Source organism: Rhinoraja longicauda, chromosome 33, assembly GCF_053455715.1.
Source record: "Rhinoraja longicauda isolate Sanriku21f chromosome 33, sRhiLon1.1, whole genome shotgun sequence".
Lineage (NCBI taxonomy): Eukaryota > Metazoa > Chordata > Chondrichthyes > Rajiformes > Arhynchobatidae > Rhinoraja > Rhinoraja longicauda.
In genome coordinates, this window is record NC_135985.1 from 21588447 (window position 1) to 21606083 (window position 17637).

At 50.0% G+C, this 17637-nt stretch overlaps 1 protein-coding gene across 1 annotated transcript in view; it reads left to right on the forward strand.

Moving 5' to 3' along the window:
* The window catches only part of chd2 (chromodomain helicase DNA binding protein 2), a 108849-nt gene that overhangs the window by 45653 nt on the left and 45559 nt on the right, over positions 1-17637 (forward strand). Inside the window, exons 14-21 of the mRNA XM_078427186.1 lie at positions 66-155; positions 1818-2008; positions 3003-3191; positions 5392-5554; positions 7933-8085; positions 11559-11630; positions 15049-15198; positions 16594-16742. Of these exons, the coding sequence (XP_078283312.1) occupies positions 66-155; positions 1818-2008; positions 3003-3191; positions 5392-5554; positions 7933-8085; positions 11559-11630; positions 15049-15198; positions 16594-16742 (1157 nt within the window). The remainder of the gene's footprint in view (positions 1-65; positions 156-1817; positions 2009-3002; positions 3192-5391; positions 5555-7932; positions 8086-11558; positions 11631-15048; positions 15199-16593; positions 16743-17637) is intronic.

The following is a 17637-nucleotide window of genomic DNA, read 5'->3' on the forward strand; positions in this document are numbered from 1 at the left end:
GAAGGGCCTGTTCTTGGGCTGTACTTTGTTCTAATTCAAGATTTCTTTCTCTTTCTCTCTCTAAGATCAGAGAATACGACTGGACGCATCCGCAGACAAAGCGGCTGAAGTTTAACGTCCTGATAACAACGTACGAGATCTTGCTGAAGGACAAGGTGATTGCAGTTGTGTGATTGTATTCATGTACAGCCTTATCTGATTTGATCGGAAAATCATGTGAAGCTAAGTTTTTCACTGTGCCTCGGCGGAGAGGATGTTCCCACTAGTGGGAGAGTCTAAGACTAGTGGGAGAGTCTAAGACCAGAGGCCGCAGCCTCAGAATAAAAGGACGTACCTTCAGAAAGGAGATGAGGAGGAACTTCTTTAGTCAGGGAGAGGGTGGTGAATCTGTGGATTTTTCTTGCCACAGACAGCTTTGGAGGCCACGTCAATGGATATTTTTAAGATTCTTGATTGGTGCGGGTGTCAGGGGTTATAGGGAGAAGGCGGGAGAATGGGATTGAGAGGGAGAGATAGATCAGCCATGATTGAATGGAGTAGACTACAAAGTTTGTACCTTCTCCTCGTGACCGCGTGGGTTTTCTCCGGGCGCTCCCAAGTTTTCTCCCACATCCCAAAAGATGTACCGGTTTGTAGGTTAATTGCCTTAGGTAAAAATTGTAAATTGTCCCGGGTGCTAATGTACGGGAATCGCTGGTCGGCGCGGACTCGGCGGGCCGAAGGACCTGTTTCCACGCTGTACTTCTAAACTAAAAACTGAACTATAAGTCTTTCCGAAGATACACACAAAATGCTGGAGTGACTCAGCGGGACAGGCAGCATCTCTGGAGAGAAGGAATGGTTGACGTTTCAGGTCGAGACCCTTCTTCAGACTATCTTCGGTTTAAACCAGCATCTGCAGTTCTGCAGTTCCTTCCTACACATACAAGTCTTCTTGTCCCAATTTACAATGAACCATTCTCGTAACACCTGCTGCGTTTTCCAAAGAAAATGCCCAGCTTCTCACGTTGTTTGTTCCCAGGTCCGGGGACCCGGGTGCAACTCTGATGCTGCCTGTGTGGAGTTTGCACGTGCCCCTCTGTGCCTGTGTTATCCTCCCACCTCTCCCCGAGTAATGACTAAACAGCTTCAAAGCATTCACCACGAACGGTGCCTGAAGCCAAGGTGTGGTGTCATTTAAGTAGAAATTAGGAAAACGTTGGAAGAAAAGTAAGGATAAGTTGAAGGTAATGGGAAGGAACAGGGAGCCCGCAGTGACATTCAATCCCATGGCTTGCTTTATAGGTTTACGGTGAGGGGGAAAAGGTTTAATAGGAACATGAGGGGCATCATTTATACGCAAAGGGTGGTGGGTGTATGGAATGAACTGCCAGAGGAGGTAGTTGAGGCAGGGACTATCACAACATGTACAAAAACATTCGGACAGGTACATGGATAAGGTAGGTTTGGGGGGATATGGACAGGGTAGGTTTGGGGGGGGTTATGGACAGGGTAGGTTTGGGGGGATATGGGCCAAACACAGTCAGGTGGGATTAGTGTAGATGGGGCATGTTGGCCGGCGATGGCATTTTGGGCCGAAGGGCCTGTTTGCACGCTGTGTGACTCACTAGCTGACCCCCTGTGGTGAAGTCTGAAGAAGGGTCCCGACCTGAAGCGTCACCTTATCCTTGCTCTCCACAGATGCTGCCTGACCCACTGAGTTCCTCCAGCACTCTGTGTCGTTTGGTGGCGAGCCAGCATCTGCAGTTGTTCGCTCCTACACTGTGGTGAAGTGGCTGCCGTGGGTTGTTGCTAATACTCTCCCCTCTCCTGTTCAGACCGTGCTGGGGAATATAAACTGGGCGTTCCTGGGCGTCGATGAAGCTCACCGACTGAAGAACGACGACTCTCTGCTCTACCGCACGCTGATCGACTTCCGCTCCAACCACCGCATGCTGATCACCGGCACGCCACTGCAGAACTCACTGAAGGAGCTCTGGTCACTCCTGCACTTCATCATGCCCGAAAAGTAGGCCTCCGCGCACCTCCCCCCCCCCCCCCCGCCACCCGTCCCACCCACCCTCCCTCCCTGCGCCTCCCCTCCCCCACCTCTCGCCGCCCCACCCTCCCTCCCTGTACCCCCCTCACCCTCCCACCGCACCACCCTCCCTGCACCTCTCCCTCCCCACACCTCCCCCACCCTCAGTCCCCACACCTCTCCCTGCCCCACCCTCCCTCCCCCCACCTCTCCACCCTCCCTCCCCGCACCTCCCCTTCTCCGCACCCCACCCTCCCCCCCCACCTCCCCCACTCTCCCTCCCCGCATCTCCCCCTCCCCCACCTTCCTCCCCTCCCCCACCCTCCCTTCCCGCACCTCCCCCTCCCCCGCACCTCCCCCACCCTCCCTTCCCCCACCCTCCCTCCCCGCACCCACAGGGACTCAGGTGCGTCGCGGATACGGCTGACAACGATGGTCAATGTTTGCAAACTGCAGGTGTAGCAGTTTTCATTCCCTGTTACTTTGTAAACTGTGAATATGTAATCAAAGCACCTTGTTAAGGAAACATAAGATCAGATTGAACAGTGGGGGTGAGTTTAGAAAGATGACAGCGCCTGGTCCCACGGCTTAGAGAGGACACCTTCAGGCTGACTTTGTGAGGGGGGTGAGGGGGAGTTAACTGGTTTTCCCCAGGACCCTGTTATCCACTGTGTCATCCATGCCCTGGTTGAACCACAAGGTGCAGCACCTTGCACGAGTCTTCACCAGACTGCATTAACCATTCCTCACTCACCTCCTACTAACCCTCGGACCGTGACCCCACAGACGGGCACCAGGCCTTAATATCACACAGTTGACTCCTCCTCGACCGTTGCCTGTCTAATCGAGATGCCGCGGCAATGTTAGATGACTCCCAGAGAGGGCTTGGTTGTGGCACTGGGAGACTGGGCGGAGGTGCTGTTTGTTGTGTGTCGGGTGGTGTTGTTTGCACAACCTGACCTCCGCCCGTGTTGTCTTCCCCCAGGTTTGATTCCTGGGAGGACTTTGAGGAAGAGCACGGCAAAGGGCGGGAGAATGGGTTCCAGAGCCTGCACCGAGTGCTGGAGCCCTTCCTGCTGCGCCGAGTGAAGAAAGACGTCGAGAAGTCCCTCCCTGCCAAGGTTGAGCAGATTCTCCGGGTGGAGATGTCAGCCTCACAGAAGCAGTATTACAAGTAAGTCCCACCAGCCGAGGATGACTTCAGCGACTGCAAGAGGACACCGTCTGTGTCGCGTCCAAACGCTTTTGTTTCTTGTCACGTGTACCTGCTAACCAGTCAGCGGCCCTGCCACTTTTGCGGGTTGGAAGAGTGTGTACCACGTGTACATGGAGTGTGTGAGTCTGTGTTCCACGTGTACATGGAGTGTGTGAGTCTGTGTTCCACGTGTACATGGAGTGTGTGAGTCTGTATACATGCAGTGTGTGAGGTTGCAGCCCCTGTTCCAATATCTAAAGGGGCTGCTCCTTGCTTTTTGGCTGTGTTTTTCACCCACCACCCTCATCTTTGGACACCCTGTGCGTAGGGGAGAGGGCAGGGCCGAGGATGTCCTTGTTGGGTTGCTCCTGGGCCTGGCCAAGCTGGCCATCCGCGACTCACGGCGCCAGGCGGAAGAGGGCTCTGCCCGAGCCAGCTGCCTGCCCCTTTTCCGGGGTTACGTCCGTGCCAGGGTGGTGTTGGAGAGGGACTACGCGCTGTCCACGGGCACCCTGGAGGATTTCCGGGACCGCTGGGCACCGCGGGGGATTGGATGTATCCTGGATGGGGATTGTAATATAATTGTATAATAGTTTCAATAGGTATATTTGTTTGTATAATATTCTGGTGGTGGGTTCTGTTTTGGTTTTATTGTATTGTATATATTATTTTAATATTTGAATATATATTTTTGGTTTAAAAAAAAACAAAAACCAGTCAGCGGAAAGACTACAGGTGATTGCAATCAAACCATCCACAGTGTACATATACACAGAGTGAGGCAGCGTGGAAACAGGCCTTATAGCCCAACGTGCCCACACCGGCCAACATATCCCAGCTACACTAGTCCCACCTGCCCGCGCTTGGCCTATGTCCCTCTAAGCATGTCCTCCAATCCATGCACCTGTCTAAATGTTTCTTAAGGGTTGCGATAGTACCTGCCTCAGCTACCTCCTCCGGCAGCTCGTTCCACATACCCACCACCCTCTGTGTAAAACAGTTACCCCTCGGGTTCCAATTAAATCTTTCCCTCCTCACCTTAAACCCATGGCCACTAGTTCTTGATTCCCCGACCCTAGGCAACAGACTCTCTGCGTCTACCCAAACTATTCCTCTCATGATTTTGTACACCTTCATAAGATCGCCCCTCACCCTCCTGCGCTCCAAGGAATGGATTGGCCCTTCGGCCCAACTTGCCCATGCCGACCAAGATGCCAGCTCCATCTGTGCTAATCCCAGCTGACCGCGTTTGCCCCATATCACTCTAAACCTTTCCTCTCCATGTACCCATCAAAATGTCTGCTAAACGTTGTTGTAGTGCCTGCCCCGACCACCTCCTCTGGCAGCTCGTTCCATGTAGCCACCACCCTCCGGGTGAGAAAGTTGTCCCTCTGGTTCCTATTAAACCTTTTCCCTCTCACCTTAAACCTGAGGGATGGAGGGCCAATCACGACTTATTGCTGCTCCACTGTGCTGAGTGAGGTATCGCCAGCATCTGCTGATCTTAGTTTCAAGCAAAGATACTAGAGGAGCAAGATGAACCACTCTGTTGAAATCGCCTATACTGAAGTGCAGTGTGCAAAGGGGCGTAACGTCCGCCATTTTAGTAAGCAAAACCCGCCGTTCGTTCTGCCAACTATACAGTGGGGGGGAATGGGGGAAAGAGGTCCAGTACCAGGTCACAATGTCAACAGGACTCCAAGAACACCCCACCTGGAAATGGCCATCAGCCTTCAATCTTGGAGGACACACATTTTACATTTAATGTTAATCAAAGATACTAGAGGAGCAAGATGAACCACTCCGTCAAAATCGCCTATACCGAAGTGTAGTAGTACGCAAAGGAGCGTAACGTCCACCATTTTAGTAAGCAAAACCCGCCGCTCGCTATGCCTCTCGCAGTGTAATCAGTGTTTTGGGGGAACAGTGTGTGTGATGATACCATTAAAATGCAGAATATATCTCATCTATCAATTCACAGATTTTTTTGTTATTTTTCTTTTTAAATGTTTCTGCAAGTTTCTGCCAACTAAAATGGCGCCGTGACGTACTGCGGTTTTTAGGCTGGAGTGGTCTATCTTGCTCCTCTAGTATCTGTGGTTTCAGGGTGCGGTGTTTGGTGTCTGCGCTGCGGTCTCATCGGGGCGTGGGCGCTCATGAATGCTCTTGCCGCACGCAGGTGGATATTGACCAGGAACTACAAGGCCCTCACCAGGGGCATCAGAGGGTCTTCGTCCAGCTTCCTCAACATTATGATGGAGCTGAAGAAATGCTGCAATCACTGCTACTTGGTCAAGCCGTGTGAGGACAGCGAGATGCTGACCAGCGCAGAGTTGTTGCACGTAGGTGGCCTTTACTGTTGAGAAGCCTCTGCCCCCCGATGCACCATCCCCGCCCAAACTCTGCAGACGTCTGCATCGCTGTGATCAAAAATCATGATGAAGAAACAGGGCACAGTGCTGGAGTAACTCAGCGGGTCAGGCAACACCCATGAAGAACGTGGACAGATGACGTTTCGTGACGGGACAAAATGTCACCTATCCATGTTCTCCACAGTTGCTGCCTGACCCGCTGAGTTGCTCCAGCACTCTCTGAAACGTCACCTATCCATGTTCTCCAGAGATGCTGCCTGACCTACTGAGTTACTCCAGCACTCTGTGAAACGTCACCCATCCATGTTCTCCAGAGATGCTGCCTGACCCGCTGAGTTACTCCAGCACTCTGTGAAACGTCACCCATTCATGTTCTCCACAGATGCTGCCTGACCCGCTGAGTTACTCCAGTATTTTGTGTCTAGCATCTCCAGTTCCTTGTTTTTACATGGTAGACAGGGTGCCCGTTATATTGTCTCTCTATTTACTCTCATCCCTAATGTTGATTTCTCAATTGGAGGTGCAGTCAACAAAGATTAAACATAGCATGTAGGATGGAACTGCAGATGCTAGTTTCCACTGACGAAAGACACAAAATACTGGAGTAAATGAGCGGGGACAGGCAGCATCTCTGGATAGAAGGAAATGGTGACGTTTTGGGTCAAGACCCTTCTTCAGACTGAGTCAAGGGAAACGGGAGATATAGACGGTGATGTAGAGAGATGTAGAACAAATGAACGAAAGGTGAACAAAAAAGTAACGATGATAAAGGAACCAGGCCATCGTTAGCTGTGGCCTACGTCCAAACGAGTATAGACAATGAGACTCAACAAGACGACCTTGAAGCTGGTGCAACCTGAGTGGGGGGGGCGGATGGAGAGAGGGGGGAATGTAAGGGTTACTTGATTTTAGATAAATCAATATTCATATTGAAAGCTGCTGAAGCTAAATATGGGATGCTGTTCCCCCAAGTTGGGCCTCATTCTGACATTGGAGGAGGACTTGGACAGAAAGGCCATAGAAACATTGAACATAGAAAATAGGTGCAGGAGTAGGCCATTTGGCCCTTCGAGCCTGCACCGCCATTCAATATGATCATGGCTGATCATCCAACTCAGTATCCCGTACCTGCCTTCTCTCCATACCCCCTGATCCCTTTAGCCACAAGGGCCACATCTAACTCCCTCTTAAATATAGCCAATGAACTGGCCTCAACTACCTTCTGTGGCAGAGAATTCCACAGATTCACCACTCTCTGTGTGAAAAAAAACATTCTCATCTCGGTCCTAAAAGACTTCCCCCTTATCCTTAAACTGTGACCCCTTGTTCTGGACTTCCCCAACATCGGGAACAATCTTCCTGCATCTAGCCTGTCCAACCCCTTAAGAATTTTGTAAGTTTCTATAAGATCCCCCCCTCAATCTTCTAAATTCCAGCGAGTACAAGCCAAGTCTATCCAGTCTTTCTTCATATGAAAGTCCTGCCATCCCAGGAATCAATCTGGTGAACCTTCTCTGTCCTCCCTCCCAGGAATCAATCTGGTGAACCTGCTCTGTACTGTGTGGGAATGGGAAGGGGAATTAAAGTGTTTGGCAACTGGGAGATCAGGTAGGTCCAGGCGGACTGAGTATTGTATTGCTGCCAAAAAGAAATTCCATTCCAATCCAATTCTTTCCAATCTAATACGTGCCAGACCTTTCTTGCGTTTTTGTTTAGACAACGGCTAATTTGTGTAGGAGGAAACTGCAGGTGCTGGCTTTAACCTAAGATAGACACAAAAGGCTGGAATAACAGGCAGCATCTCTGGAGAGAAGGAATGGGTGACGAGACCCTTCTTCAGACTAGTTAGGGCAAAGGGAGACAAGAGATATAGACGATGTAGAGAGATAAAGAATGAAAGTTATGCACAAAAGTAACGACGAGAAAGGAAACAGCCCATTGTTAGCTGTTTGTTGGGTGAGAACAAGAAGCTGGTGCGACTTGGCGGGGGAGGGATAGAGAGAGACGGAATGCTGGGGTTACTTGAAGTTAGAGAAATCAATATCATACCGCTGGGCTGTAAGCTGCCCAGGCGAAATATAAGATGCTGTTCCTCCAATTTGTGTTTAGCCTCACTCTGATAATGGACAGAAAGGTCAGTGTGGGACTGGGAAGGAGAATTAAAGAGTTTAGCATCCGGGCGATCAGGTAGGTTCAGGCGGAAGTGTTGAGCAAAGCGATCGCCCGGTCTGCGCTAGGTCTCGCCGATGTGTCAGAGTCCACACCTTGAACAACGGATACAGTAGATGAGGCAGGAGGAGGAGGAGGTGCGAGTGATGATTCTTTCGTCCGGCTTCATTTCTCTGCAGAACCTGATCAAGAGCAGCGGCAAGCTGATCCTGCTCGACAAGCTGATGACCAGACTCCGTGAGCGTGGGAACCGAGTGCTCATCTTCTCCCAGATGGTCCGCATGCTGGATATCCTCGCCGAGTATATGACCATTAAACACTATCCCTTCCAGGTAAACCCCGACGGGTAATTCCAACGCAGAACTGTCGAGCAAATGAACGCTTTACAAAGCACAAAGTACTGGAGCAACAGCGGCCGGCAGCATCAGTGGGTGTCAATGTCCCAGGGTTGGGACCGTATGACCGTATGTCGGGACCAACAGACAATGTCCCGGGGTTTGGTCTGCATGCTGCCTGATGCACTGAGATCCTCCCGCACTTTGTGTTTTTGCTCAAGGTTCCAGCATCGGCCATTTCTTGCGTTGCAATGTTTATCGAATGTCCTTCAGTTTCCGTTGTAGTTCATTGTCACGTGTGCCCAGGTACAGTGAGAAGCCTTTGTTGCGTACCAACCAGTCGGCAGAAAGACAAATACATGATTGCAGCCGAGCCATTCACAGTGCGCAGACACATGATAAGGGAATAACGTTTAGTGCAAGGTAAACCCAGTAACGTCCGATCAAAGATAGTCTGAGGGTCTCCAATGAGGTAGGTAGTAGTTCAGCACTGCTCTCTGGTTGCGGTGGGATGGTTCAGTTGCCTGATAACGGCTGGGAAGAAACTGTCCCTTTATCTGGAGGTGTGCGTTTGCACACTTCTATACCTTTTGCCTGATGGGAGAGGGGAGAAGAGGGAGTGGCCAAGGTGCGACTCGTCCTTTATGATGCTGCTGGCCTTGCCGAGGCAGCGTGAGGTGTAGGTGGAGTCAATGGAAGGGAGGTTGGTTTGTGTGATGGTCCGGGCTGCGTCCACAATTCTCTGCAATTTCTTGTGGGCTTGGATGGAGCTGTTCCCAAACCGAGCTGTGATGCATCCCGATAACAAGCTTTCCACGGCACATCTGTACAAGTTGGTGAGAGTTGTAGGGGACACGCCGAACTTCCCTGCGGTCCTTGTGCTTGTTAGTGACGGGAAGTAGAATCTTGTTCTTGCGTCAGAATACAGCATTAGAGGGCCAGGAAGCTCTCTGTGCTCTGGAGATGTAGAGGGGCTTTGCTGTTGGGTATATGTGCGCACTGCAGGCAGGGCAGGGCAAGGCAAGGCCAGCAGTTAGTGAACGTCTTCTCAGTACCTTCAAGACTCACTTTCCAGGCAACTGAATGGTGAAACAAGGAACTGCAGATGCTGGTGTGCAAAAACAAAAAGACACAACGTGCTGGAGTAACTCAGCGGATCAGGCAGATTCTCTGCAGAACATGAAAAGGTGATGTTTTGAGCCGGGTACCTTCTTCAGACAGACGTTTAGAGATATAGCGTGGAAACAGGCCCTTCAGACCACCGAGTCCCTTACACACTAGTGTTCCTACACACTCACACTGTCCCATTTTCTCATCCACTCCCTGCACACCAGTGGCAATTTACAGAGGCCAGTGATCGTATAGGCCTGCGTGTCTTTGGGATGTGGGAGGAATCCGGAGCACCCAGAAGAAACACGTGCGGTCACAGGAAGACCATGCAAACCACACGCTCAACTCCCATAGCCAGGATCGAACGGGGATCCATGGAGCTGTGAAGCAGCAGCTGTAAACCTGCGCCACTCTGAAATGCCACCTATCCATGTCCTCCAGAGATGCTGCCTGACCCGCTGAGTTACTCCAGTGCTTTGTGTCTTGTTTTGTATGCCAGCATCTGCAGTTACCAGTAACCACAACTATTCAAAGTCTTTGTGTGTCTTATTCAACCACAATACCAGTGCAAACATACACATTGCCCATAGTGTAGCCAAAGTCGCCTCATAGCCATTCACAGTTGAGGTTAACATTGTAAAGAGTTTAAGAGCCTGATGGTTGTTGGGAAGAAGCTATTCTTGAATGGCTCTGGGGAAAACCCACGTAGGTCACGGGAAGAACATACAAACTCCATACAGACAACACCCATAGTCCATTCCTTCCTCCTGAGACGCTGCCTGACCCGCTGAGTTACTCCAGCATTTTGTGAATAAATACCTTCTATTTGTACCAGCATCTGCAGTTATTTTCTTATACACCCATAGTCAGGATCGAACCCGGGTCTCTGGCGCTGTGAGGCAGCAACTCTTGCCACTGTGCCACCCAAAATGATTTGCACAGCCGGCTTGCTTGTGAGGGAATAGGTGGAACTAGGTAGTCATGGTTTTCAGACTCATACCGTTTTTCCCGATGGTAAGAGTAAAATGGGAGCAAAGCCGGAACAATGGTGCTCTTTGACATTGGCTGCTCGTCGACATTGGGGCAGAGCCTCCTGTAGATCCCATCAATGTTGGAGATGTCAGTACTTTTACCTCATGACCATTTCCCAACATTAACCCCATATCTGTGTAGGAAGGGACTGCAGATGCTGGTTTAAACCGAAGATAGGCACACAATGCTGGGTTCACTCAGCGGGTCAGGCAGCATCTCTGGAGAGAAGGAACAGGTGATGCTTTGGGTCGCAACTCTTCTTCAGACTGAAAGATAGTGAAGGCCAGAACAAAACAGGGCCGGCAGCAGATGACCTAAGGGAGGATGGAGTCCATATTGGCCCATTGTCGAATCCGGTTTAAAACGTGGTCACAGGGCCGGTGTGAGTTAACACATTAATCGGGGTTAATCCCATATCTCCTGACTTCATATCTAAAAATCAGCCATAGATCTACAAAATACTCACTCACCTCTGTCCTTTGGGATAAAGAGTTCCTAAAATTCTCCACACTTTAGATGATGGTATTAGAGTGGTCAAAATCGTATTTTGACCTTATGACCCTAGCCAGTGGAAATGTCAGCTTAGCATCTACCCTAGGCGTTTACGATATTTCAATGAACAATGACATAGGTTTAAGGTGACAGGGAAAACATTGAATGGGAATCTGAGGGGTAACGTTTTCACACAGAGGGTGTATGGAACAAGCTGCCAGAGGAGGTAGTTGAGGCTCGGACTATCCCATCATTTAAGAAACAGTTAGACAGGTACATGGAAAGGACAAAGACGTCTCCAAAGATGTACAGGTATGTAGGTTAATTGGCTGGGTAAATGTAAAAATTGTCCCTAGTGGGTGTAGGATAGTGTTAATGTACGGGGATCGCTGGGCGGCACGGACTTGGTGGGCCGAAAAGGCCTGTTTCCGGCTGTATAAATATGATATGATATGATATGACAGGTTTGGAGGGACATGGGCCAAACGCAGGCAGGTGGGACTAGTGTAGCTGGGACATGTTGGCCGGTGTGGGCAAGTTGGGCCGAAGGGCCTGTTTCCACGCTGTGATTCCATGTGATCAACCCTCATTCTTCTGAGATCAACAGTTCAGAAGGAATTTTAGTGTCAGTGGGCAGTGAAACTGTGCTGCCAGTCCAGCTCTCTTGCTCAGGTTACACAGTCAGGGACAGTCTCGAGACCTGTTGACGAGGCAAGAACCAGAATTAGTTTGGACCATCGGAATAAAAATAGAAGTGAAACCTGAACTTGGCTTTCAGAGTTTCTGCCTGTCCTTTGAATGCGAACTGAAGATGTTCCTGTTTTATCATGTTGCAGCGTTTAGATGGGTCTATAAAAGGGGAATTAAGAAAACAAGCCTTGGATCACTTCAACGCAGAAGCATCTGAGGTAAGGAATTGATCATTTATGCTTCTTCCTATACCAGAACTTGGCAGATATCTGAGCCACACCACCTCCTCAGCAGAGTTCATTGTCAAATGTTGGTGCTGAGATTATTCAGCTAATTTTTAGCTAAATTATAAGCTATAATATTTAGCCTGGGATCAATCATCTCAGGCTACGTAATTTATTCCAGGTGAAATATTATATTTAGTTTAGAGATATAGCGTGGAATCAGGCTCTTTGGCCACCAAGTCCATGCCGACCAGCTTATTATTGATCTATAAATTATATAACTAAATAATTATTTCATCCTGGGATTGTTGAACAACTCCTATGTCATCTATTAATTAATAAACGCTTGCTTGCTCATTTTGGTATTATTTACTTCTTCGTGATTGAATCAAGTAAACTCCAAGGTTAAATCCTTGTTGAAAATCTTCTATTTCAGGCCGATCTATCTCCATAACCGTACATAACACATTTTGGGGAATGTGTTTCATAAATTTATAAAACACAGGTGTGTACCTGCGCCAAAATACACAGAACTAGATCTTAATAATGTAAACGCAAACTATCACTTCTGTCAGTGCATGCGTCACTGAGTTGCTGCCTAAATTAGACAACAGACAATAGGTGCAGGAGTAGGCCATTCGGCCCTTCGAGCCAGCACCACCATTCAATGTGATCATGGCTGATCATTCTCAATCAGTACCCCGTTCCTGCCTTCTCCCCATACCCCCTGACTCCGCTATCCTTAAGAGCTCTATCTAGCTCTCTCTTGAATGCATTCAGAGAATTGGCCTCCACTGCCTTCTGAGGCAGAGAATTCCACAGATTCACAACTCTCTGACTGAAAAAGTTTTTCCTCATCTCCGTTCTAAATGGCTGACCCCTTATTCTTAAACTGTGGCCCCTGGTTCTGGACTCCCCCAACATTGGGAACATGTTTCCTGCCTCTAACGTGTCCAACCCCTTAATAATCTTATACGTTTCGATAAGATCCCCTCTCATCCTTCTAAATTCCAGTGTATACAAGCCTAGCCACTCCAGTCTTTCAACATATGACAGTCCCGCCATTCCGAGAATTAACCTAGTAAACCTACGCTGCACGCCCTCAATAGCAAGAATATCCTTCCTCAAATTTGGAGACCAAAACTGCACACAGTACTCCAGGTGCGGTCTCACTAGGGCCCTGTACTCCAGGTGCGGTCTCACTAGGGCCCTGTACTCCAGGTGCGGTCTCACTAGGGCCCTGTACTCCAGGTGCGGTCTCACTAGGGCCCTGTACTCCAGGTGCGGTCTCACTAGGGCCCTGTACTCCAGGTGCGGTCTCACTAGGGCCCTGTACTCCAGGTGCGGTCTCACTAGGGCCCTGTACTCCAGGTGCGGTCTCACTAGGGCCCTGTACTCCAGGTGCGGTCTCACTAGGGCCCTGTACTCCAGGTGCGGTCTCACTAGGGCCCTGTACTCCAGGTGCGGTCTCACTAGGGCCCTGTACTCCAGGTGCGGTCTCACTAGGGCCCTGTACTCCAGGTGCGGTCTCACTAGGGCCCTGTACTCCAGGTGCGGTCTCACTAGGGCCCTGTACTCCAGGTGCGGTCTCACTAGGGCCCTGTACTCCAGGTGCGGTCTCACTAGGGCCCTGTACTCCAGGTGCGGTCTCACTAGGGCCCTGTACTCCAGGTGCGGTCTCACTAGGGCCCTGTACTCCAGGTGCGGTCTCACTAGGGCCCTTGTTTGTTTGCTAGCAGTGCTTGATCAGTCAGTGCCATTGACTGGTGACTGCGGGTGCTGCAGTTGTAGCACTGGTGAGCATCTGTATTTTGAGCGTTGGTGGCAGGGTTAATTTGGGAGGGGTGTGTGCGCATGCAGTTCTTGCTCCGAGCCAGGACTTCAAAGGGAGGACACATGAGTTGGCGTGGGCTGATCTATCACAGTCCAGCCCGACACTGCCTTACGTCACAGTGCGTGACACCCACACTACCCTCAGACTGCGGGTCTCATTCCGAGGTCCATTTAGGGAGAAATCTAAACATGTCTCGCTCGCAACACCGCCGTCACCATTGCTCTTCTCATATTTCCTGCCTTGTTCCATCTCAATTCTGGGAACCGCCTGCTTCCCTTTGGTGTTTATAAATAAGCACGTCCACATGTTCCCCAGGTTCACAGAAACAAAGGTGTCACCCGTTGCCCCCTTAACCTGATGGACTCTGTCCCAGCACCATGTCTATTTGTACCCTGTTCAGCTACTGATCTGCCAGATCTCATGGAGTCAACCAGCGTGGAAACAGGCCCTTTGGCCCAACTTGCCCAAGTCGACCCATCTACACTAGTCCCACCTGCCTGCATTTGGCCCATGTCCCTCCAAACCTATCCTATCCATGCACCTGTCTAAATGTTTCGTAAACGTGGCAATAGTCCCAGCCTCAACGACCTCCTCTGGCAGGTTATTCCATACACCCACCACCCTTTGTGTGAAAAAGTTACCCCTCGGAAATCTTTCCCCCCCTCACCTTAAACCTATGTCCTCTGGTTCTCGATTCCCCTTCTCTGGGCTTATTGTTCTCTTGTTTTTCATCCTCGGTGATGCCCAGCTCAGTTTTTCCATGTGAGCCCTTGAGAACCAACAGAGATGAATCTTTAAGGACAAAAATTTGTAAAGCTACACAGAAGTAGCAAGTAACTGGGAAAACATGGGCTGGACCGAGTTGCTGCATCATTCTGTGCTTGGACCTGAACACAGGATGACACAGCAAGCAAGGACCTGTCCATTTAGTCCGAGTTACTTGCTATTTTTGTGTCGCTTTGTAAATGTTCGCCCCTAAAAATGTATCGTGTCCTTTTGAAAGTTTCTGTAAATCCATTTTTGTCCTTGTGACACCCTTAGTGTGAATGAACCCAACCTGTTTTAGCTACATCCAGCAGCCCCACTCTTCCCGATGTGAGATTGTGGGATAACATAGAACTTGTGTGAATGGTTGATCGCTGGTCGGCGTGGACTCGCCGAAGCTGTATCTCTCAACTAACCATCCGAACTAACCGAACTTAAGGGCGGCACAGTGGCATAGCGGTTTAGATCTATTGCCTTACAGCGCTGGTGACCCGGGTTCGATCCTGACTACGCCTGCTGTCTGTAGGGAGTTTGTACGTTTTCCCTGTGACCGCGTGGGTTTTCCCCAGGTACTCCGGTTTCCTCCCACACTCCAAAGGCGTACGGGTTTGTAGGTTAATTGGCTTTGGTAAAATTGTAAATTGTCCCCAGTGTGTGTGTAGGATAATGTTAGTGTTCGGGGATCGCTGGTCAGTGCGGACTCGTTTGGCCGAAGGGCCTTATTCCGCACTAAACTATCTCTAAACTAAACTAACCACTCCGAGCCCTGCCTGTGTGCAGAGGTTAATTCTGGATTATTTTTCCTTATTCCAGGATTTCTGCTTCCTTCTCTCCACAAGAGCAGGAGGGCTCGGGATTAACTTGGCCTCCGCTGACACTGTCATCATCTTCGACTCTGACTGGAATCCTCAGAATGATTTGCAAGCGCAGGCCCGTGCTCACAGGATAGGCCAAAAGAAACAGGTTAGTGATGTTACAGAGAGGACAGGGGGGGTCGGGTCAGCGGCCATCTTGAACTGCTCAGTGCTCCAGCTTCTGAAACACCTTGGGAACACTAACATGTATATACACACATGGAATTTTTTTTCTTGTTTATTATAGACAATAGTCAACAGACAATTCGACCAGTAGAATGGAGTAGGCCATTCGACCCTTCGAGCCTGCACCGCCATTCAATGTCATGGCTGATCATCCATAATCAGCACCCCGTTCCTGCCCTCTCCCCATACCCCCTGACTCCGCTATCGTTAAGAGCTCTATCTAACTCTCTCTTAAAAGCATCCAGAGAATTGGCCTCCACTGCCTTCTGAGGCAGAGAATTCCAAAAATTTACAACTCTCTAAAGTGAAAAAGTTTTTCCTCATCTCCGTTCTAAATACCTACCCCTTATCCTTAAACTGTGTAAACTTGTTTACAGTTTACATATTCTGTTGTGCTGCTGCACGTAAGGATTTCATTGCTCTATCTGGGACACATGACGCTCTTGACACATGGCAAGCAGGGCGGGTTTCCACTGAGGCATTCAGCAAGTGATCCAGGCCCTGAACGGGTGATCAATGGATGGCATGGACTCAGTGGGCCGAAGGGCCGGTTTCCATGCTGTACCTCGAAAGAAAAATTAGGAATAGCTGTACTATCAGCCCCTGGTGCTGTCCCTTTCCTTACAGTTGCCCAGGATCGTTACACTTGTCAATGAACAGAAGCAGTGATTCCACCTGTGTGGTGTTCCCTTGCCCACAGAGGGAATAACTAGAAGATACTGTCGACTCAGAATGCAGGAGTAACTCTGGGGGGCATAACTATATGCTATATACAGCGGGTATAACTAGGACTAGACCACGTGGACCCGTTGGGCCCAAACCAGTCCTGGATTGGTACAGCACCCTCTTCTCCCCCTCCCTCCACCTCTCCCCCTCCCCTCCCCCCCTCTCCCTCTTCCCCCTCCCTCCTCCCCTCCACCCCCTCCCCCTTATCCCTCCTCCCCCCCTCCCTCAACCTCTCTCCCTCCTCCCCCCCTCCCTCCACCCCCCTTCCCCTCACCCACTTCCCCTCCACCCCCCACTCCATCCCCCTCAAACCCCGTTATCCTCCCCCCTCCCTCCCTCCTCCCTCCCTCCCTAGGAAATAGATTTAAACTTTAAAATGTGAATAACGTTAAAAATATAACACCGATTTCAATGAAACTTCTTCCATTAGCACCAAAGGGACGACGGTGAGTAAGGTGGGCCTAAAACTGTCGCGCTATCGTGTACCGTTTTGGCTGTAGTTCAGGAACAAACAAACGAACAAACGAGAGTTTTAGTGTATAGATGCTCAATGCCCATGGCCAGCCAGTAAGGTCCTGTCCTGGTGTTTCAGGTTAATATTTATCGGCTGGTTACAAAAGGGTCGGTGGAAGAAGATATCATCGAACGAGCCAAGAAGAAGATGGTCCTGGATCACCTCGTCATCCAAAGGATGGACACAACGGGGAGGACGGTGTTGGACAGCTCAGCCCGCCCATCACAGTGAGCAGCACCCTCGGCATGCTTCTACCCTTCTCCATCCCACCGCTTCCTTTTGCCCCTCGGTTCCACAGCTCCAAACCCAACTCCCTGATGTTGCTCCAGCATGTTGTGTCTTTCTTCGGTGTAAACCAGCGTCTGCAGTTCCATCCTACTTACATCGAAACATAGAGAACAGCTGCAGGAGTAGGCCATTCTGCCCTTCGAGCCAGCACCGCCGTTCATATCATATCATATCATATCATATGTATACAGCCGGAAACAGGCCTTTTCGGCCCTCCAAGTCCGTGCCGCCCAGCGATCCCCGTACATTAACACTATCCTACACCCACTAGGGACAATTTTTACATTTACCCAGCCAATTAACCTACATACCTGTACGTCTTTGGAGTGTGGGAGGAAACCGAAGATCTCGGAGAAAACCCACGCAGGTCACGGGGAGAACGTATAAACTCCTTACAGTGCAGCACCCGTAGTCAGGATCGAACCTGAGTCTCCGGCGCTGCATTCGCTGTAAAGCAGCAACTCTACCGCTGCGCTACCGTGATATGATCGTGGCTGATCATCCAAAATCAGTGCCCCGTTCCGGCTATCTCCCCATATCCCTTGATTCCGTTAGCCTTAAGAGCTGCAGCTAACTCTCCCTTGAAAACATCCAGTGAATCGGCCTCCACTGCCTTCTGTCGCAGCGAATTCCACAGATTCACAACTCTCTGGGTGAAGATGCTCCCTGTGTATCACCCTCTTATATCACTCAGGCTATTTGCCCTCCCCATTCACTTGACCTACATTTTCACCATGCCCACTTCAAAATGCAAAATCAATAACTAAACACGTTTGGAATCAAAAAGCTTGCAGGGTGAACAATAACTTGAAAAACTACTGGATTGTTGTAAAA